The sequence below is a fragment of the Ictalurus furcatus genome, chromosome 19, assembly GCF_023375685.1.
Source record: "Ictalurus furcatus strain D&B chromosome 19, Billie_1.0, whole genome shotgun sequence".
NCBI lineage: Eukaryota > Metazoa > Chordata > Actinopteri > Siluriformes > Ictaluridae > Ictalurus > Ictalurus furcatus.
In genome coordinates, this window is record NC_071273.1 from 23,346,042 (window position 1) to 23,370,138 (window position 24,097).

Genomic DNA, 24,097 nt, shown 5'->3' on the forward strand with positions numbered 1-24,097 from the left:
TCTTTGTAGTTCGTCTGATCAGACAGGGAACTACTTTACAAAGGGGATATCCGCAGCCACGTGTCGCCGGAGGGGAAAAAAAAACAACTCTGAGAGAGAGTCAGGTCACCGGAACTACTTCGCACCGCTGCGGCGTTGGAATTTGGTCTCGTCGCCGATCAGACGAAACACGTTTAGAAGTCCTCGCCTCGGTATATAGTAATGCGTGAGATGAGGTTGTGTACTGTAAACGTTTATGGATTTTCACGACTGCCCCCTCGGAGTCCGTACTAAACGTGCGTGGAGAGAGGGACGGATTAGTGCTTTTAACCTTTAACCTGTTCGCACACTTGTAATGGAGGTCAAAGGGCAGATGTTCCCGGAATCAGTCGTGAATATTTGAATGGATTCTGTTTTTGTTTGTTTGCTTTTTAGCGATTATTATTATTATTATTATTATGATTTAGAGTTTGTCCTATTGGAGACTTTTCCAAGTATTTTATACTTCTCTGTCAGTAATGATGTCTGGTGGCGTATGGAGACGAACTGGAACTACTTTGTTGCGCCACGGCGCTGGAGATTTGTATTCACACTAACCTGCGTTATGAATGTAGTCGTGTATCTTAAACATGTTTTGCCAAATAAGCCTTTCATTCGAGGAAAACAAATTCGCCGTAGAGAGGAACTACTTTTTCGAAGGGAAGAATTAGTGATTTAAGTTTATAGTAGAAGTCTAAGGGCAGATGGTTTTTGTTTGTTTGTTTGTTTGTTTGTTTTTGTTTTTGTTTTTTGTAAATGAAGCTCCAAATCTTTCTAGTTTGCCCTATCGGAGAAATCTGCAGTTGTGTCACTGACGGATACGACACGCCCGTGTGAGAGGGTCTCGAGTAACCGGAACTACTTGTTGTCGGAAAGTCCGTCCTTTCTCTCATCTCATCTGACCCGTGTTACGCGCTACACTGTATTGGCGTATTTAAAAGATTTTGTTGCTCAGATATGTTCAAACAACTGCCCCTGGACTTTCGTGAACGGATTACGTTCGCCGTGAGCTGGTCCTGTCGGTGTGGGGAAACGTTTGGAAAACGTCCTCTTGGGTAATCTAACGTATGCTGCAGATCGTGTACAGTGTGTATGAGGTTGAAAAATGGAGGAGTATTACTTTAATTTAGCTCTGCACTGAGTATCTGAGTATCTGGCCTTCTACTCTCTCTCTCTCTGTCTCTCTCTCTGTCTCTGTCTCTCTCTCTTGTCGAATCCGCTCGTCCTTGGCAGGTCAGTAATTAGCGTGTTTTGCGGGAGCCGGGGGTCTGCGTGGCGTATTAGAAAAACAAAGCGCCGGGCTCGATAATGTGTCCATTGTGGTGGTGCATTAAGAGGCTCTTTGTGTGAGCTGGAGCACAGGGCTAATGATTGGCTAACAGCAGGTGAGGAAGCAGCGTCTCTCTCTCTTTCTCTCTCTTTCTCTCTCTCTCTCTCTCTCTCTCTCTTTATCTCTCTCTCTCTCTCTATCTGTTTCCCTCCATCCTCTCTTCTTCCCACCCCGCTGTTGCTGCCATTAGAGAGACGAGCCTTTATTACAGCAAATGGACTTTAAATGAGCTTTATTGTGATGTGGCCTGCCTTTGCTTGATTCTCTCTCTCTCTCTCTCTCTCTCTCTCTCTCTCTTTGTCTCTTTGTCTCTCGCCCCACAGAGGCCCCCAGCATTGAGAGGCTTCTATCCAAGGATTGGAAGGACAAGCTGCTTGCGATGGGCTCTGGTCACTTTGGAGAGATCAAAGGTAAACAGGAAGACATTTACGTCACATGCATCACTGTGTGTGTGCGCGCGTGTGCGTGTGTGTGTGTGTGTGTCTACAGTATCCATCTCCGCTGCACACTCAGACACATTAGTGCATTAGTCGCTCCATAAAATGCGCCACCTGTTTTGTGTTGCTCTTAATAGAACGACGGCACAAACATCGATTCGTTTGCTCGCGCGCAGGTTTTTTTGTTGTTGTTGTTGTTTTATTTTTATTTTTTTCACGCTGACTTTATTATTTTTTTTCTTTTCCCAACACCTGCTCGTGTCGTCGGTTCACCAAAAAAAGTTTCTTTGTCTCGGGAAAACTTGCCTTCTTTAAAGCCTCCGACGTCGGCTTGTTAACGAGGCGCGCTAAGCGACCGCTGCTCCCACGTCAGCGCGGTTAACGATGTGGTCACCGAACACGCGTTGTACGCCGTGAACGTTAGCGCCGATGGTTTTGATGTGCTTCCTGTGGGTTAGCGGGATAAACTCTTAAGCGCGTGAGCGAAAAAAAACGGCCTTCGCGTGGTGCCTCGGAAACGTTTGATCAAAGCGAGACAGATTGCACTCTGGGTAAGAAGAAGGGATTCATTGATCAGGTACAGGAACCCTGCTGAGGAGACATTTCTCCAGGAGAGCATCCCTGCTAGGAGAGGGAACCACGTGTGTGTGTGTGTGTGTGTGTGTGTTCGTTACAAAACATTCTAGGCCTGTCATTTCCTTTCCAAATTCATATTCAGATATTTATAAGCCGGACAAGAGCAGGAGCGCTGCAGAAAACGGTTTTCAGAACGTTTTCAGAACGTTATGGTCGTAATCTAACGGTTCTAAACGCTCCTACAACGTTGTGGCAACGTTCCCAGCCGCACGATTATCAGGATTATGTGAGCAACGTGAAGGAAATGTTACGTACCATGTTCTAGACTCATTTTTCTAAAGCACCGCGCTCTCGAAACCCTCAAATCCGATTGGTCAGAAGATCTTGACTGACTTCCAGCCGCGTATTATCGTCAAGTGATACGGTTTTCAGCAAGGAAGCGGTTATTTAACAGCGCTGGAAGGAGTCTCCGGTGTCAGAGCTAAATCTGTCTTTTTTTTCCCCACAGGGGTTCACACTACACTTTATTTTATTTATTTATTTATTTATTTATTTATTTATTTATTTATTTTTGCAATTTCTCGAAGCTATCACGAGACGTGATGGGGTTTGTGGGGGGGTTTTTTTTTTTTTTTCCGGTTTTGTTTTGTTTTGTTTTTTGTCTTAACTTTAAGCGAGAGCAAAAAAGAGAGGCGTCTGAGTGCTGTTTTTATTCCTTAGCCTGATGTTCTCTGGAATCACGTGAGAGAAGCGTGTCAGAGATCGGATCAACAGATCTTCTCTCTCTCTCTCTCTCTCTCTCAATCTCGCTGGCTCTAACTCCACACCTCGGTGCAGCGCTTCAGGGAGATATCTGTTAAGTCTGGTCATTAATTAGGGGCGTGGGCTGCTTGACAGCTATTACGTCGTTACAGATTGGTTAATTACCGCCGCCTGTGATACGCCGAGGCTCTGAGATGCAGCCTGAGGATGTTTGGAAGCAGAGGAAACTGCTTATTGATCCTCGCTTCTGTACTCTCAACAGCCAAGTACAAAGCCATTGGTCATGATTGATGAGAGCGGAGTTTTTTTTTCCATCTGTGTGTGTGTGTGTGTGTGTGTGTGTGTGTGTGTGTGTGTTGGCTGGGACATACAGCAAAAAAAAAACTCTCATACTGTGATACTTGGATACCCTCAGAACATATCAGGTTAACTGGATGTGAACTAATAAGGACCCGTGGGCCTCATAAGGGATGGGTACGTGTTTATTCTGGTAAACGTCCTCATTGCGCGAATCGTAGCCGTCCTCGTTTGCGTCGTCTCAGACTTCCCGTTGTTTTAATGCACTTCTCTAGGCATATTTTTCCTCTGTGGTTATTGTTAGCTAGCGAGGCCACGTTCCTCTTGTTAGAACTGGTTCTATTTGGGATATTATATTAAAGGGCTAGAGTTATTTGTGTGATTTTGAAAGACCGATGCCAGCACTGCCGTTAAAAACGTCCGGAAACGGAAAAGAGAGCTCAGCGACGTTGCTGTGTTATTAAATATGGTTTGAAAATGTGCTGTATTTTATTTGTACTGTATCCGACGCCGGACGTCAAGTCAGGGAACGAAGACCTCTGGTAGAGATGAGTTAACGGCAAACCTGTACGTGACCGAGTGGGTTCGTTTTGTTTTTTTTTTAAATAAAATCACAGACGAGATCTACGATCATTTTAGAAAAAAGTGAGAGAATTGATCACAATAGCAAAATAATAATTACGATGTACTTTATTATAATATCCGTGTTTTTATGATTGAACTTCTCGCAGTATAGGTGTTATGACGCAATACATGAATGAAGGTGGGGCAAGGAGACGGAAGGCAGAGGCAGGCTTGACAATCTCGCGCCATTTATGCATTTTTCTCTCGTTCTGGGGTTTCTTTTATTTTCACACACACACACACACACACACACACACTCGGCTCACGCTCGGCGTCGCGCTCTCTCGCTCTCTCGAGAAGCGTGTCTCTCTCTGTCTTATCCTCGCCTCGTCTCACTGAAACAGAGAACGTCCGTTCGCCGAAATTCCCCACAGGTGTCACCTCCTTACCACTCGCCTTCTCCGGCTCCGCCCTCCATTCACAAACCACCGCCCGTCCACGCCCCCGCCGCCACATGCCGTAACTAATCACAACATCAGCAATACTACGATCCACTTTATCACAATACTAATACTGTGATGTAACTAATCACAACATCAGCAATACTACGATCCACTTTATCACAATACTAATACTGTGATGTAACTAATCACAACATCAGCAATACTACGATCCACTTTATCACAATACTAATGCTGTGATGTAACTAATCACAACATCAGCAATACTACGATCCACTTTATCACAATACTAATACTGTGATGTAACTAATCACATCAGCAATACTACGATCCACTTTATCACAATACTAATACTGTGATGTAACTAATCACAACATCAGCAATACTACGATCCACTTTATCACAATACTAATACTGTGATGTAACTAATCACAACATCAGCAATACTACGATCCACTTTATCACAATACTAATGCTGTGATGTAACTAATCACAACATCAGCAATACTACGATCCACCTTATCACAATACTAATACTGTGATGTAACTAATCACAACATCAGCAATACTACGATCCACCTTATCACAATACTAATACTGTGATGTAACTAATCACATCAGCAATACTACGATCCACTTTATCACAATACTAATACTGTGATGTAACTAATCACAACATCAGCAATACTACGATCCACTTTATCACAATACTAATACTGTGATGTAACTAATCACAACATCAGCAATACTACGATCCACCTTATCACAATACTAATACTGTGATGTAACTAATCACAACATCAGCAATACTACGATCCACTTTATCACAATACTAATACTGTGATGTAACTAATCACAACATCAGCAATACTACGATCCACTTTATCACAATACTAATACTGTGATGTAACTAATCACAACATCAGCAATACTACGATCCACTTTATCACAATACTAATACTGTGATGTAACTAATCACAACATCAGCAATACTACGATCCACTTTATCACAATACTAATGCTGTGATGTAACTAATCACAACATCAGCAATACTACGATCCACTTTATCACAATACTAATGCTGTGATGTAACTAATCACAACATCAGCAATACTACGATCCACTTTATCACAATACTAATGCTGTGATGTAACTAATCACAACATCAGCAATACTACGATCCACTTTATCACAATACTAATGCTGTGATGTGACTAATCACAACATCAGCAATACTACGATCCACTTTATCACAATACTAATACTGTGATGTGACTAATCACAACATCAGCAATACTACGATCCACTTTATCACAATACTAATACTGTGATGTGACTAATCACAACATCAGCAATACTACGATCCACTTTATCACAATACTAATACTGTGATGTAACTAATCACAACATCAGCAATACTACGATCCACTTTATCACAATACTAATACTGTGATGTGACTAATCACAACATCAGCAATACTACGATCCACTTTATCACAATACTAATACTGTGATGTAACTAATCACAACATCAGCAATACTACGATCCACTTTATCACAATACTAATGCTGTGATGTGACTAATCACAACATCAGCAATACTACGATCCACTTTATCACAATACTAATACTGTGATGTAACTAATCACAACATCAGCAATACTACGATCCACTTTATCACAATACTAATACTGTGATGTGACTAATCACAACATCAGCAATACTGTGACACAGTTTATCGCTAATAGAAATATCACTACGATGTAATAAATCACAAAATTGATATCCATATAACAATCAGTTATTATAAATAGTATAATAGTAATACATTTCATTATTACAATAGTAATAATGCATAAATAGTACATTCATAACGCATCGCAGTATCACGATAATAAAGCCGTGATGTCACTAATCACAGTAGCAGTGTTATCATGACACGCTTGATCACAATATCAGTACTGTTATTATGTCATTGATGTTACGTCGCAACATGTCGCAAATGTTTAATAATAACGCATAAATAATCACAATAATGCTTCGATGTGACTAATCACAATATCAGCAGTATTTTCGATGGCAGTTTCTCACAATATTGAGACTGTGATGTAACTAATCCCAATGTTGATAACATTTTGCTACGCAGTTTATCACAACGTAAATATTACCACGCCGTGATATGTCGCAAATTGATATTAATATCACCGGTAATCGTAATAATGCATACGTGATACGTTCATAATGCATCGCAGTCTCCCGGTAATGATGCCATGATGTGACTAATCACAATATCGATGTTATATATCATTTCATCACAATATCAATATTAGGATGTGACTAACTGTGACAATGTTATTACGCTGCAATAGATCACAAAACGGATACTATTATGACGTAATATATATCGCAGGTAGATATGAATAAGGCGTGACGACGCTATGATGGAACTAATCACAGCAGCAGTGTTACTATGGGGCAGTTGATCACGGTATTGATACTGTTATTGTGTCATTTATCACGATATCGATATTGTGTTGCGACTAATCACGACGTTATTATGGCGCAATTGATCACGAAAGTGATACTATTATGATGTGATATATATCACGATAGATATCAATATGGACATTTAGCACAGGATCGTAACTAATCACAGTATCGATGTTAGTACGGCGCATTTTTATCACAGTATCAGTACTACGACGTAACTAATCACAATACCAGCATTATTATTATTACTATGAAGTTTCTTACAAGATCAGCATTTCGATGCCATTTATCATGATATCGATGTTACTATTATATAACTAATCACGGTATCGATGCTATGACGTAACTGATCACAGTGCGAAACATTCTTATTATGAAATTTCTTACAGTATCAACATCGTCATGTGATTTATCATGATCTCAACATCACTATATGAAGTAACTAATCACGGTATCGATATTATTATGAACGCAGTTCGTCACAGTATCGATGCTATGGCGTGACTAATCACGGTGCCAACAGTGTTATTACGGAATGTCTTACAATATCGACGTTGTGGTGCGGCCTGTCATGATATCCTTATTACTGTTATATAACTAATCACAGTATCATTATGAGTCATTTTATCGCGATACGGAGACTGTGACGTGACTAATCACAACGTTTGCGCTTATCACAGTGTCAGTGTTACTGTAATGGAACTTGTCACACTGAGGCTATCATCACTTTGTATAGGCCAGTGTAGTACCTTTTTCTCTGACAGTGTAGCGTGTGTGTGTGTGTGTGTGTGTGTGTGTGTGTGTGTGTGTGTGGTGTGTTTATTCTGCAGGAAGAATCCCTCCACTATTTCACTTCTCCTTGTGTTTTGTCTTTATTAGTCCAGTCTCTATGAATAAGTGACCCACAGAGATCCTTTCAGCTGCAGCAGAGATCCTCTGAACGAGAGAAAGCTTTCTTTGATCCATTCCGTCTCTCTCTCTCTCTCTCTCTCTCTCTGGAAGACTCGTCACTTTCCACACAAGCCCCTCTCTTGTACAGCGAGGCTGAATGTTCGGGCTCCGCACCCGTGTGTGAAAAGCCCCAGTCTCTGAGCTGTTAAGGACAGCCGCTGGGTTATTTTTCCACCGGGCCACCCCTGACAGTCGCCTTTATTGTTCATTGTTCAGTGTGTGTGTGTGTGTGTGTGTGTGTGTGTGTGTGTAAGAGGGGGGGGTGGACAAATGGAGCATACTCTCACCTTCCTGTGGGGGGCATGAGGTCAGGTCAGCTCCTGTGACTCCCTCGTTTTTCTCCCTTTTTTCCTCATCTGTTTTCCCCCGGTGAGGAATGTGGCCCCTCTCAAGGTAGAGGCAGGGAACAAAGGGGAATTGTCCAGTGTGTGTGTGTATGTGTGTGTGTGTGTGTGTGTGTGTGAGAGAGAGAGAGAGAGAGAGAGAGAGACAGAGAGAGAGGAGGTGTAGCTTGTAGAAGTGACCTGTAAATCCATAGACCTACTTAGACACATTTGCTCTGGAACATCATGGTAATGTCTCACACACACACACACACACACACACACACACACACACACAGGATATCTTCTGGATCACTCACACACTCTACTGAATGAGTGAATGAATGACTTTCCAAAAAAAAAAGAAAGAAAGAAAGAAAGAGTGTGACTTTGACAGAGGGTAAGATGAAAAGAAAGAAAGGAAGAAAGGAAGACAGGAGTGAGAGAGGAGAGAGAGAAGAGAGCGAGAGTTTGTGACATTGACAGAGGGTAAGATAGATAGATAGATAGATAGATAGAAAGAAAGTAAGAAAGAAAGAAAGAAAGAAAGAAAAAAAGAAAAAGAAGTGACCTGAAATCCATGGACCTACTTAGACACATTTGTTCTGGAACACCACGGTAATGTCTCTCTCACACACACACACACACACACACACACACACACACACACACACACACACTAGTGAATGATTTAACCCTTCCTTTCCTACATCACCTGAAACACGGGTCCCAGGTCTCCCTGGCACTAAATCCAGCACTGCCTCCAGAGGTACGGTGCAGATCCTAAAACCCTGGAGAGTCTCTGACCTCTGACCTCTGACCCCTGCAGGTACCCCAGACAGCCTGGCGGAGAAGGAGAGGCAGCTGATGGGGATGATCAGCCAGCTGAGCAGCCTGAGGGAGCAGCTGTTAGCCGCCCACGAGGAGCAGAAGAAGCTGGCCGCCTCGCAGATCGAGAAACAGAGACAGCAGATGGAGCTGGCCAAGCAGCAGCAAGACCAGGTACACACACACACACACACACACACACGGGCGCACACACACGGGCACACACACACACACACGGGCGCACACACACAGGCACACACACACACACACACACACGGGCACATACACACACACACACACACACACACACACACACGGGCACATTCACACACACACACACACACACGGGCACATTCACACACACGCACACACACACACACGGGCACATACACACACACACGGGCGGGCACACACACACACGGGCACATTCACACACACGCACACACACACACACACGGGCACATACACACACACACGGGTGCATACACACACACGGGCACATACACACACAATCACACATGTGTGCCGGCGCATACACACACGCGCGCGCGGGCACATACACACACACATGCGCGGGCATACACACACACACACACACGGGCACATACACACGGGCACATACACACAAACACACACACACACGGGCATATACACACGGGCACATACACACACACACACACACACACACACGGGCACATACACACACACACACACACACGGGCACATACACACGTGCACATACACACACACACACACACGGGCACATACACACGGGCACATACACACACACACACACACACGGGCACATACACACACATACAGGCACACACACACACAGGCACATACACACACTGGCACAAATCCACACACACACACACACACACACACACATAGGCACATACACACACATGGGCACATACACACACACGGGCACATACACACACGGGCACATACACACACATACAGGCACAAACACACACACTGGTACAAACACACACACACACACGGGCACAAACACACGCACATGGGCACATTCACACACACGGGCACATACACACACGGGCACATACACACACACACACACACACGGGCACAAACACACACACACACGAGCACAAACACACACACACACAGGCACATACACACACACACACACATACGGGCACAAACACACACACACATACGGGCACAAACACACACACACACACACGGGCACAAACACACACACACACACATACGGGCACAAACACACACACACATACGGGCACAAACACACACACACACACGGGCATAAACACACACACACACACACACACACAGGCACAAACAGATACACTGACACAGGCACATACATACAAACACACACAGGCACAAACACGCACATACACACAGATACACACACACATGCGCAAAAACACACAAACATGGCTGCAGACACACAGGCACACACAAACACACATTCATGCACACACACACACACACACACACACACACACATATATATATATATATATATATATATATATATATATATATATATATATATACTGTTACCATTAGCACACAATGACATGGACATACGTGTGTTTCAGCTGGGCACACTCATCATACATGTGTGTTTCTCTGGAAACATGCACACACACACACACACACACACACACACACACACAAACATTGTGTTGGGAGGATAAACAGAACTTGGTAAAGAACACGGTACACACAGACCGCAATCATGGAGCTCTGTGTGTGTGTGTGTGTGTGTGTGTGTGTGTGTGGAGGAGAAAGGGAGAACATTCCAGATCCCTCCAGCACAGGATGAAGCTATTTGCATAGAGAAGAGGATTTTTGAGCTTTGTTGTGTGTGAAGTAGCTGCTGGGAAGATTTACCAAGGAAATGCATCCGTCCTAACACACACACACACACACACACACACACACACACACACACACACACACACACATTTACACGGTGCTTTGGGTCACAATACACAATTGTGGCCTCATACAGACAAACATACATGACACAGATTTATAATGTTAAAGAGTAGTAAAGTTAATATTTGCAATCTCTCTGTGTGTGTGTGTGTGTGTGTGTGTGTGTGTGTGTGTGTGTGTGTGTGCTTCCAGATTGCTCGACAACAGCAGCAGCTTCTGCAGCAACAGCACAAAATCAACCTCCTGCAGCAACAGATCCAGGTGTGTCTTCAAATCTGTGTGTGTGTGTGTGTGCGTGTGCGCGTGTGTGTGTGTGTGTGTGTGTGTGTGTGCGTGCGTGTGTGTGTGTGTCTATGTGTGTTTGACTTGTTCCTATACCTAGAGCAATTCAAGTCAGTGCAGATGTGAATAAGTCCCCATTACTCGTCTACACACACACACACACACACACACACACACACACACACACACACACACAGATCAGTAATCAACCCCCCTTCACCAATCACAGCACAGAAATCAGCCAGGCTGGAAATGTCTAGAAACATCCGTGTATTATTCATCACATGAACTCACACCTTATTCCTCAGTCATTAGCCCTAAAGTATAAGGCAGATATTGTTGTGTCCCAAAAATGTTAATGTTCCTGTAAATTGATGAAGTGTTGAATATGAATGGTCTTTTTTATTTTATTTTTTTGTGGTCAATATGATTATACGACGACACAATGATGGGGCACTTAGCTATTAGAATAAGAGGTCAAGAATACTGATATGCAAATATATGCCAGGTGCAAAATAAATACAATGGACCATCAATCAGCGGATTATCATTTACATATTTGTGGGGAAGAGACAAAGCAACTGTGAGAGAATTATAAACGGATCAGTACGAACATACGCTTTTGCATTGCAGTGTCATCTAAAAGTCATCAAGCTCTCATCGGTTTTGAACTAGAACATGGCCCGACTTGAGGTTTTAAGTTACATGCAATTATACATATACATACATAACATATATACATATACATACATAACATATATACATACATAACATATACATACATATACATATACATACATAACATATACATACATAACATATATACACATACATAACATATACATAACATATACATACATATACATACATAACATATACATACATAACATATACACACATACATAACATATATACACATACATATACATATATACATACATAACATATACATACATATACATATATACATACATAACATATACATACATAACATATACATACATATACATATACATATACATACATAACATATATACATACATAACATATACATAACATATACATACATATACATATACATACATAACATATATACATATACATACATAACATATACATACATAACATATATACATATACATAACATATACATACATATACATACATAACATATACATACATAACATATACACATACATAACATATATACATACATAACATATACATAACATATACATACATATACATATACATACATAACATATATACATATACATACATAACACATACATACATAACATATATACATACATAACATATATACATATACATAACATATACATACATATACATATACATACATAACATATATACATATACATAACATATACATATATACATACATACATACACATACATACACGCATATACATATACATACATAACATTATAATATATATTATTAATATAGTATTTAGTGGGTGATTTTGAATCTGGCTCTTTTAAAGGATATCTTGTGTATGTGTGCAGGCAGAAGGATTTATTAGCAGTGAGCATTTTATTTTGGGTACATATTATCTCTCTCTCTCTCTCTCTCTCTCTCTCTATATATATATATATATATATATATATATATATATATATATATATATATATATATATGTGTGTGTGTGTGTGTGTGTGTGCGTGTGTATGTGTGTGTGTAAAACAAATCTAAAGGTGAGAATTAGTCTTGGGGCAAAACCCTGGCAGCTTTTGGCCAAAGTGTCATATCATACTGAGGCTATTCTCACACACACACACATACACACACACATACACACACACACACTCACACACACGCACACACACGCACACATGCACACATGCACACATAGACAGAGGCGAAGAACAAATAAGAAATAAAGAAAGAACAAACGAAGGATAAAACTAACTAAAGCAGTGCGAGAGAGAGAGAGAGAGACTGTGTGACTGAGGAAGAAAGAAGGAAACAAAGAGGGAGACAGAAAGAGACTGAGAGTGACGGAGTGAATGAACAAAATCAAGAAGGATAAAAGACTTTGTGTGCACACACACACACTGACAAAAATAGTGCATAGGCATTTCGTGTGTGTGTGTGTGTGTGTGTGTATGTATGTGTGTGTGTGTTTGTAAATGTGTCATTACTTAGTGGATTTGTGTTACTTTATATGTGTATCATGCATGCCAGATTGTCCATATGTGTTTCTGTATGTGTGTGTGTGTGTGTGTGTTTGTGTACATATATGTTCAGAGCAGCTGTGTGTGTGTGTGTGTGTGTGTGTGTGTGTGTGTGTGTGTGTGGGTCCCCTCTGAAAAAACATCACCCGGGTGCTTCAGTCTCACTCGACCCTCTGAGAAACAAAGCTCCTTTTTCCCATGACTTTGCAACCTTTTCCCAAACAAGCATCTCTGCATTCAGGCTCCCGGAACAATAGTTTCTCACACTGACGGCACAGAGGAGCGCCTCGTTTACCAGCCAATCACATCGCTGTATTGGCCTCCGTTCAGCTCGCGCAACTCACATTCATTTCAGCGCTGAAGTCTGTGGCCTCTAACACAAACACACACACACACACACACACACACACACACACTTTATTTTCATCTGAGCTGAATGGGAAACAATAAAAAGAGTATTTGATTTAATACCTGATTCTTCAGGAACTTTAGCGCTTCACAAAATATCTCGCAAAAGAACAGTGGCGTTGTGACAAGATGGTACGATAGGCTTCTGAGTGAGTGATGTGGCATCAGGACTTCTCTGACACTGTCCAACTCCTTCATTAACAAGTAGCTAATTAGACATATGAGAGTAAAAAGAAGCCCATTAGACATTAAAAGTAAGAAGAGTCTGATTGGACATTAAAAGGAAAAGAAGCTGTTTGGAAATTAAAAGGTAAAAAAGAAACTGATAGAGTAGCTTATATTAAACACATATCTCATGTTAGCTGGGCGTTAAACATAAAAAAGGAGCTGCTTAGACTTTAAAAGTAACAAGCATCTGATCGGACATTAAAAGGAAACGAGCTGTTTGGACATTAAAAGTAAAAAGAAGCTGATTGGACATTAAAAGGAAAGAGAAACTGAGTAGACATTAAAAGTGAAAAAAAAAAAAAAAAAAAAAGGAAGCTGATCAGACATTATAATTAAAAAGAAACTGATAGAGTAGCTAATATTAAACATGTATCTCATTTATAGCTGAATATTAAAAGTAAAAAGAAGCTGATAGGACATTTAACGTAAAAGAACTGATTGGATATAAAAAGGAAAAGAAGCTGATTGGACATTAAAAGTGAAAAGAAATTGATTAGACATGAAAAGTCAATTTTAAAAAAGCTGATTGGACATTAAAAGTGAAGAAATTGATTAGACATTAAAAGTAAATTTTTAAAAAACCTGATTGGACATTAAAAGGAAAAAGAAACTGATAGATTAGCTAATATTAAACAAATATCTAATTTTTAGCTGGACTTTAAAAGTAAAAAGAAACTGATTGGACATTAAAGGGAAAACAGAAGTTGATTGGACATTAAAAGTAAAAAGAAACTGATAGAGTAGCTAATATTAAAGAAGTATCAAATTTTTTGCTAGACTTTAAAAGTAAAAAGAAGATGTTAAAAATATCAAGTAGGGGATTGAACATTAAAAATGTTTAATAGCTAATTGTCTGATAAAAGGAACGTATATATTAGCACACTAAAAGGAATAAGCAGCTGATTGGACATTAAAAATAGTTTTAAATATAGAGGCTCTTCTGCTTCGTTAGTGTCTAACCTGAAATTAAATATTGTGATACAACTCTATCGTGTATAGTGAAGATATCTTCTGATCACTAGTACAGAACCTTAACTAGTAAACCACAAATCCGAAACGTGGACCCTCACATTATAAATCTGATCGTCATAACGTCGGTTAATTTACCAAGTAAGATCTTTCAACCTCATATGATATGCTCAGCTCAGGTGTAAGCCTTTTTTTTGTTTGTTTGTTTTTTTTTGGATGAAAGAATCTTAGAAATTAATTATTGGAAATGTAACTCTACTGAAAGTAGCTAAGAACCTTTCGGGCTTTGGCGTAATGATCAGATCTTTTGCTTCCAGGAGGTGAAGTTAAAGTTCTGCGCCTTGATAGTCGGTACTGAGCAGTTTGGGAGCTGAGTGAAGTCGACTGGCTGAGTTCTGGGACTATGAGAAGCTTTGAGAACAGTAGGAAGCGTTCACATGTACCAAACCCACATGCCGTGAAGCTAAATATGACAGCACTCCTACCGAGCATTTGAAAGACTTGCTCTGTGAGTGGAAACTTGGTAAACTCTTCAAGTGGCTACTCGAAGCTAACTTTAAGCACAAACACAACGCACCTCCCGTCAGGGGCCACCTCTTGCGGCTCCCAGAGGCAGCGCTCTTCAACACACCACCAAGCGTTTCTGCTTTCAGGCTCATTAAAGGCTTTGGACCCCTGGTATTGCTGCTGAGTGAGCTGCGAGAGGACATGCAGATAAATAGAAAGCACCTAGCGAGCGGCTGAAGGCTCACACACACACACACACACACACAAACTGGCATCTATAATACATTTCCATGCTTAAGAAGAAGCGTAATAGCAAGGCCTTTGGGTGAGCACCGCCGCTGCCTGCTGGCTGACTCTTATTAAAGCCTCTCTGTTCCAACAGCCACTTCCTCCCTGCACGCACCCTCGTTTTCTCATTAGCAGCTTTTCTCAGCACACCTCCTCCAGCTCCGTGGGAAGCCATGCCGGTGTCAGAGGATTTGCCGCGCTCGGTTTCGCCACTCTCTCGGCATGAGGCCTCTTCGAGAGACGAGTGGGTGACCGGGCCTCCCGCGACAAATTTGATCTGCATCACTTCATCCAACGTTTAACAGAGCCTGGCCTCTAACTCAAAGGGAGACGGGCTACATCAGAAGCGCTAACAATCGTCAGCGACCGTCGGCTGACTGCACCTAACTCATTCGCGTCTTCAAACTAACTCGTTTAAAAACTTCAGACACACAGGCGACACTAGCTAACGGCGGCTCATGCAAATCCCATTATCGTCCACCTATATTCCCGTGCGCTAACCCGATAAAGCGCGTTGAATACAGCGTGAGCCTGGTTTAAACCAATCCGAGTTAGTTAGCTAAGCGCCGCTAGGTTGGATCGTATAATTCATTTGCTTACAGGCAGAGAGGCTTCTAGAAAACAGAGACGGAAAATAAGACTGCGAGACGCTCATCAGCGCGAGTCCGGCTCCTGCACACGGGAGCAGCTAACCCAATTGGCTGTGTAATTGTTTCATTTGTCTCATTACACTTAAATGAATGTAATTGGTGTTTCTCCTTACTGTGAGCAGGTTGTGTGTGAGCGTAAAACACCGCCTGTAGTCCCTTCAGTCTCTCACTATTTTATACTGACAAATACAAAGATACTAAAGAAGTAACAAAAGAAAGGATGGCTAGTTACATTCGGTGTAGATTGAGTAGGGCGTCCAGAGACGTGCGTTGTAGGCTGATTGGCATTTCCACGTGCATGTATGATGGGTTGGCACCCCGTCCAGGGTGTCCCCCGCCTTGTTCCCCGAGTCCCCTGGGATAACCTTCAGGCTCCTCACGCCCCTGTGTAGGAAAAGCGGTATGGAGAAATGGATGGATGGATGGATGGATGGATGGATTGAGTAGGGCTGCGATGGAGAACAGTATTATACAGCTGTAAGTGAAGTACATTTTGTTGTCTTCATTGCTTGCGTTAGCGATTGATCATCAGCAACAAGAGCGTACTGTCTGTAGACATTTCTCTCACCTAGCCAGTGTGCGCTCACTAGGTGAGAGGTTTTCTCAGGAGGTTTTCTCAAGAAGTTTTCTCAGGTTACTTGTATTATAGGCAGATGCTGTAGATATTTTTTTCACAGAGCGCAGTTTGCGGTCTGCTTTACAGGGATTGCCGTCATTAGTTGTGAAATGCGTCCAGATCGCTGTCATTTCGTGTCGCCTGTTCATTGGTGCGACATTATACAGATAGAATCATGTGGTATCGAATGTTGGTATCGGAGCCTTTTTTACAAGTATGAGTGTCGGACTGGTACCCGAGACCGGTATTGGCATTGATGCCTTGGATCCCTAGTCCTTCATTTGTGTCGGCGCTCCCTAGATGGCTTGATGCTAAAAACCCTTCTCTGTTAGCTGGGTTTGTATATGTACATCGCAACAAACCTCAGCCAAATGTTTAGAGCAATGCATCTGAAATCAGATTTGTCCAGTTACTAGTGCAGATAGCGCGAGGCAAAGGCCATGAAAGCAGGAAGCTTAGCCGTTGAAAGCCTAATCACTGAGCCCTGGTCAAGGGTATATGCACTGTGTGCCACGGCAAAAGGCAGGCGACGCTCTAGTCTCGGCTCGCCAGCTAATGGGAGCTATTTGAGGAAGGACACGCAGGCAGCGGAGCAGATGGGCACCGTGCTATGCCCACCTACGGCGGCCGGCTGACGCACCGCCTGCACTCGCGCCTAATGGAGGGCTTATAAAAGGCAGGCAGCACCGGCGCAGGCCCGCCACTCAATTTCATTAGCTGCTAATCAGCCAAAGGTGCCCTTGGCTCACAGAAAAATAAAGGCCTGTCCGTCTGGAAAAAAAAAAAAAACAACAAAAAAAAACCCACAGAAGAATACTTGGAAAAAAGGTCGAAAATGGATGTCTGTTAGTGGTTAAAAAATTGCAAGGTCGCTCAGCTCAGCTGAGGCTTTGAAGAAAAATACTCGGAGCAGGATTCTGGAGTGTGTGTTAAACCGCAGGGTAGATTCACGTGGTTATTTACTGATCTTATAGCTGTGTCCTCCATAGCATTTTATTTTTTGTTTATTTTTTTTATTAAAATGAATCAACCTTCAACTAAGTGTACAGTCGACCAAATCACTGAAGGTGGTTTTCAGAGAGTGTATGTCCACTGACAGTAAGCTAGCCCAAGTTAATGGCCTACATACACAAACAGCATGATAATATTAAGCGCTAGCCACTCAGCATAGCTATACAAATTAATTATTGGTTATATGCCTACATTTCCCCTTTTCAGCAGCAGGTCACGGAGGCTCGGCTTTAATTGCCGGAGCATATGGCTGGAAACAGATTTTAGCTGTGGGACCCACACTTTCTGCCACTGTACTTCTCCGCTCAGTAAGATGTGTGCCATATTGTCAATGCTGGCAGCTATTGTTCCACTCATTTACTTCATAGAGCTAATTACTCCCTAATAATAACTTTACCTTGGAGTTTTTCTCTCTCCTTTGCCAGCAAACCTGTTCACACTACATATGTTAATTATCGGCACATCTTCATTATGTTCAAAAAGCTTTAAGTTCAAGCTGTGCCGCCTGGCGAGACACTCCGAGTCAGTTCGCTGCCAACTTTCCACTTTTTCCCCCGGTTTATTTTTTTTAATTATTATTTTTTTTTTCTTTAGCACTCTGTCTTCCCTTTTTCGCATCAAAAGTCTAGAAGCAAAAGTTCCTCTCATGTTGTCTTCTGAGCTGCATTTTTTTTTTTAAATCTCTCCATTCTTTTCTGTTTCTTCTTCTTTCTTTTTTTTTTTTATTATAAGGAGTGCTGTCTTGATTAGAAGACTTGCAATCCAGCGGTCCAGGGCTGTTAGATCTACTTCCTCTTCATGTACAAGTTTATGAGTTTAATATATTTCTTAGATCATTCCTCCAGACATCCTCCTGGATGTATTCACAAACCTCATCCTCATCCAGATGCTTTGAATTCTAACATCTGTCTCACTTTGTATGTGTACCAGCTCTTTCAAAAGTGTTTGTATAGTACATTATTATGAAGCTATAAGTGTTTTTGTGATCTCAAATTTAAAAATCCATGTGATTTTTTTTTTCTTTTTTTTTTTTTTGTCTCTTGAAGACAAGCTCACTTGTTTTCTCGTTAAGGCTCTTGACAATGGCCGACTTCACTTTACGGCTTAAGATGAACCTTTCAAACAAAGGTTCCTTCTGTTTTGTGAAGGAGAGAAAAGCACAGAGAGAAAGAGCCATTATGGAATGCAATATAAAATAGCCAGCTGTTGAAGGGCAGGATTAGTCGTGTTTTCACCGAGCCCTTATCCCAGCCTGATTTTATTCTCTGCAGTATTGTGGAATGTCCTGCAGTATTCAAGAAACAAGAAGCTAAACAGAGAAAAGGCCATGAGAGCGGTGGACAGATATGACCACGGAAAATCAAATTAACTGTCTGTGCATAAATATACTGTACGTATCATCAGCTCGTTGTGGGCAGAGGCAGTGTGTGTAGACCAGCTGTTTTGGCGATCTTGCTAAAGCGTTTTTCTGGACTGCCATCAGATCCCCACAGGCTCTGTTCAGCCTCAACGTCATGTCCCTGCCCAGTGTTTGTAGATCACCTAGAGCAGTGGTAGTCAACCGGGAGATGCCGACCCAACAAAGTATTTCCAAACCAACCAAAATACTGTGGCAGAACTGACCAACTGTCAGTAGCCGAAGTTAGCTCATTAAGAAAGGGTCGAGTATTCACAGACTGTTTATAGGCAGTCTTCAGAAAACTTTAGCTTACAGCTTTCCTTCAGCCTGTCGCACACACATTCACACAATGGGGGAGGAAACTGGAGTACCCGAAGGAAACCCCCGAAGCACTGGGAGAACATGCAAACTCTGTGCGCACAGGGCGGAGGCGGGAATCAAACCCCCAACCCCAGAGGTTATGCCAGAGCCATATCTCCCTGCAGTTCTTGCCTCGTTTCCCACTGAAGCTAAGCAGGATTGAGCCTGGCCAGTACCTGGATGGGAGATCTCCTCCTGGATGGGAGACCTCCTGGGGAAACTAAGGTTGCTGCTAGAAGTGGTATTAGTGAGGCCAGCAGGGGACGCTCACCCTGTGCTCTGTGTGAACCCTAATGCCCCGGTATAGTGACGGGGACACCATGTAAAAACAGCACCTTTCGGCTGAGACGTTAAACCGAGGTCCTGACTCTCTGTGGTCATTAAAATCCCAGGACACTTATCGTAAAGGAGTAGGGGTATAACCTCCGTGTCCCTTCTCTATTATGGCCCCCTAATAATCCCCATTCCTGAATTGGCTATATCACTCTCTCCTCTCCACCAGTAGCTGATGTGTGGTGGGCGTTCTGGTGTACTATGGCTGCCGTCGCATCTTCCAGGTGGATGCTACACACTAGTGGTAGTTGAGGAGATCCCCCCTCCCCCATACTATGCAAAGCACTTTGAGGGTCTAGAAAAGCACTATATAAATGTAACTGTAAAAAGAGGTGCGAGGCAAATGTGCTTACCATTGCGCCAAGTGTAGTAATCACGTACATTACCAATGCTGTGGATAGAGATAAGGTTGAAAAACAGTGGACTATCCCTTTCAGAGGTTGTTTGAAGTAGGTTACTTTCTGGTGTTTTACTTTCATTTCCTCCAGTATAACAATACCACCGACACTGTTCCAAATTCAGCTCTCATGCCATTTCGTTTGTAACTGGAAAAACAGAGCCACCATGTTTTAACTCTCCTCGGCTCGTTTGAAAACACCGACGAACCTCTAAGCTCTACCAGCTCCTACAGACTAATGTTCCCACGAGTGTGTGCGGCCTACAAGCAGAGCATGCGATAGCCGTCAAACCTCAAGAGCGTCTGCGTTAGTGTTTTACATGCGTGCAATCATTAGCACGTGCTAGCCGGTGCTAACATGACCACGGAGATGCCGCAGGACCGTAGCAGCATGCCGAGATACAGGCAGCACCAAAGGAGCATATGTCCAATTAAGGACTGAAAGACAGAACAGTAGTGTAGCGCTTGTGATTCTTCCTCACAGGGGGCCTATCGGAACGTGGTTGAAAACAGAAAAAAAAGGAAAACAAAAGTGGCACTAACATCTGATTTGATCAGTCCTGGGAGCAGGAGTCCCTGCCGTTTTGTGGTTCACCAAAATGGTGGGGTAATTATAGTGTGGTGAGAAGGCAAGCGGCCCCAGACGCTGTGGTGGGACTGAGAGATTACAGCTATGTAAGAAAGAGAGAGAGAGAGAGAGAGAGAGTTTCAGCTTCATATGTTTTAAATGCTTTAGCTGTGGTTAGCACACATAACTCACTTTCTGTAGCTTTAAATCAGATGCACAGAATGCAAACCCTGCTCATCTCCTCACCTCACCGACTCTGTCTGCGAGCATCCCAACACGTTCACATTCGCACAGTCACTGATGTCACTTCTGGAGCCTTTGTGTTTTCCTGGCAGTGCTCTCATCAGTAGAACCATCTGTCCTCTCCTTCCCCACACCCATGCGCTTCAGACTTGCTTCTTGCCAAAGTCGCTGGCTTGGTTTTTTTTTTTTTTTTTTTTTTTTTGTGTCTGCAAGAGTGTGCTTTTTTCCTTCTCCTCTTTCTCTTTAAAAAAAACAAACAAACCCTGAAACCTTGTGAAGAGGCATGGCACCTTGCCGAGCACAGTGGGCCCAGATGTTACAGGAGTTTTTGGGAGCTGCTCCATGTGACGTGGTGGGTTTGGCAGTGACAGGGTGTCGTTTCTGCTCCTCTTGTCAGGGGACAGGTGCAGAAGGAACTGTGACGGTGTGTGTGTTTATTTGATCCCTTGTCATTTTGTCTGCTCTGGCTGCGTCACTGTTGGCCGACATACCGACATTTCCTTTCTCTCTCTTTCTTTCCCGCTCTCTCTGTCTCTTCAGCAGGTCCAGGGTCAGCTGCCACCTCTGATGATACCTGTTTTCCCTCCAGACCAGAGGACTCTGGCAGCAGCCGCAGCCCAGCAAGGATTCCTCCTGCCCCCAGGCTTCAACTACAAACCCGGCTGCAGTGAGTGTCTTATTTCTAAGATCACAATTCAAAAGTATTTGCAAAAACACAACATAAGAGCTGTGGTAGGGCAGAGTCATAATGAATGTATTATCAAGGGATGTGGTTAAGCACACCTGGTGATATCCAATCAGATCAGCTCAGGTTTTGCATTGAATTAATTTGTTTGGTTACTCATTCTTCTTGATTCATATGGTACACTATTCTTCAACTTTCCGATTGGAATTTAGTTGTGTGTTTTGGTTTGGGTTTTTTTTTTTTATGCTACACTCTCCTTTGGTGTATCTCTTTTATCTATAAATGCTTTAATTAGTACTTGTATTCATTTTCCCTAGCAAATAATCAAAGGTGTGAAGGATGTACCCTTGAGGGTCACCTTGACAATAAATGTACAGCTGGTACAATATCTTTTTTTTCTGACAGTGCATGGATAAAATGATTCAGTCAGTTGTATTTAGTTAGTACTTGAGGCAAGTAACATATTTATGTTGAAATGGGAGAACACTATCTGCAAAATCAGGCTGTTAGAAATGGTAAGTTTGTTAAGGCTTTGCTTGTTAAGAAGACAGAGAAATACCTTCTTGTCTTTGTGTCTATACTTGCTGGAGGTCTAAATTCAAGGCAATTTTGGAACATAGTAGTTTCAAGCAGATTTTGAATGTGCAAATTAGAGATACACTGCCTTTATACTACTTGCATCAGCTTGAGTCGTCTTCTTAAACTTTCTAAAAAAAAAACACAAAAAAAACGTCTCAGACAATGGATCACCATCTCGGCAAGAACTTTTGAACCATTCTGCTGTTCAGCTTAGAGCCTCTGATAGTGGATTGGTGAAACCAGATTGTTCAGGCCATTGCTGGGCACGTGTTTTATGGCAAGCTCCTTTCCACTGCCTCAAGTTCAGCCAAGCGACAGCAAGGCCTGTTTGTCTCTTCCACATGACAGACTCTCAGCTCTGTGCTTTTGTGTCCCTGTGCCTAAGCGCTCGGCAAGTAAGACTAAGCGAAGGAGAAGAAAAAGAAACGCAGAAAACTTCCTCTGGGGTTTTGCTTTTTTTTTTGGCCGTAACAGTCCAACTGTGAAGCAATGTGTTGTTTACCGCGAGAGGCGAGCGAGCTGTATGCCAGCAGCGAGCATGCTGAATGTGGAGAGAGTGACCTGCCCCAGGTTGCCACACATTAACACGAACCGCCGCCAGTACATGCATCCAAACAGGCCTCGCACACACACACACACACACACACACACACACACACACACACACACACACAAACACACCTCCCTCCCAAGACGGGAGCGGTCCTCAGCTCCAGCTCCGCCCACCGCACTTCACAGTTTCCCAAACAAGTCCCCCTTCCTACCACACACACTTTCCCTCCCACACCCCCCTGTTTTAATTACCACTAACCACACCGTCGCACACTGCCCAACTTTTTCAATTACGCATGTGCTTTTTAGTGGCGCGAGATAGCCTGCCTAAAGCAAAAACGAGAAAAAAAATGGCGAGGAAGACCAAGTCCCTCCGGCGTGGGCCAGGTCCAAGGGGGGACCCTTGTTCCCACCCGACTTCCCCAGAGTGGGACCGGCGAGTCACAGCCTCCACGCCAACACCAACATGTTTGCTTTCTTTTTTTCCTCTCTCTCTCTCTTTTTTGCTCTTTTGTTACAGCTGTTCCCGAGAGAGAAATAAAATAGCTGGAATTTTTCTGTTTGTTTAGGGACTGACACAAGAGGACAAGGAGGGAGAGCAAAAACACATCATCTCCCCAGAATACATCCTTGAACCGGGTCCAGAGCACTCTCCAATATGCAGGCTGGGGTTGTTTTTTAATAGCGACAAGAGTTGCCTGGGAAAAAATGTTTTTGGATAATGGGTTGGGGCGTCTGGTTTATTGCTAACTGAGACAGGGTCCTGCTTCCTCTAGTCTTTTTTCTTTTTAGAGTTTAGAGACAGACAGCATGGAGTCTAAGCCAGTGAAGAAGGCCACAGGGCTGTCCA

The 24,097-nt window shown here is 42.6% G+C and overlaps 1 protein-coding gene across 10 annotated transcripts in view; it reads left to right on the forward strand.

Moving 5' to 3' along the window:
* sox5 (SRY-box transcription factor 5) overlaps positions 1–24,097 on the forward strand; it is a 279,205-nt gene that overhangs the window by 219,313 nt on the left and 35,795 nt on the right. For 7 of the 10 annotated variants that reach the window (XM_053650130.1, XM_053650129.1, XM_053650131.1 and 4 more), the window contains 4 exons: positions 1,672–1,758; positions 9,040–9,212; positions 11,166–11,234; positions 21,972–22,098. In XM_053650130.1, coding sequence (XP_053506105.1) covers positions 1,672–1,758; positions 9,040–9,212; positions 11,166–11,234; positions 21,972–22,098 — 456 coding nt within the window. Of the gene's footprint in view, positions 1–1,671; positions 1,759–7,843; positions 9,213–11,165; positions 11,235–21,971; positions 22,099–24,097 lie in introns of those variants that run through there. The other 3 variants (XM_053650128.1, XM_053650137.1, XM_053650136.1) reach the window with 3 other exon arrangements.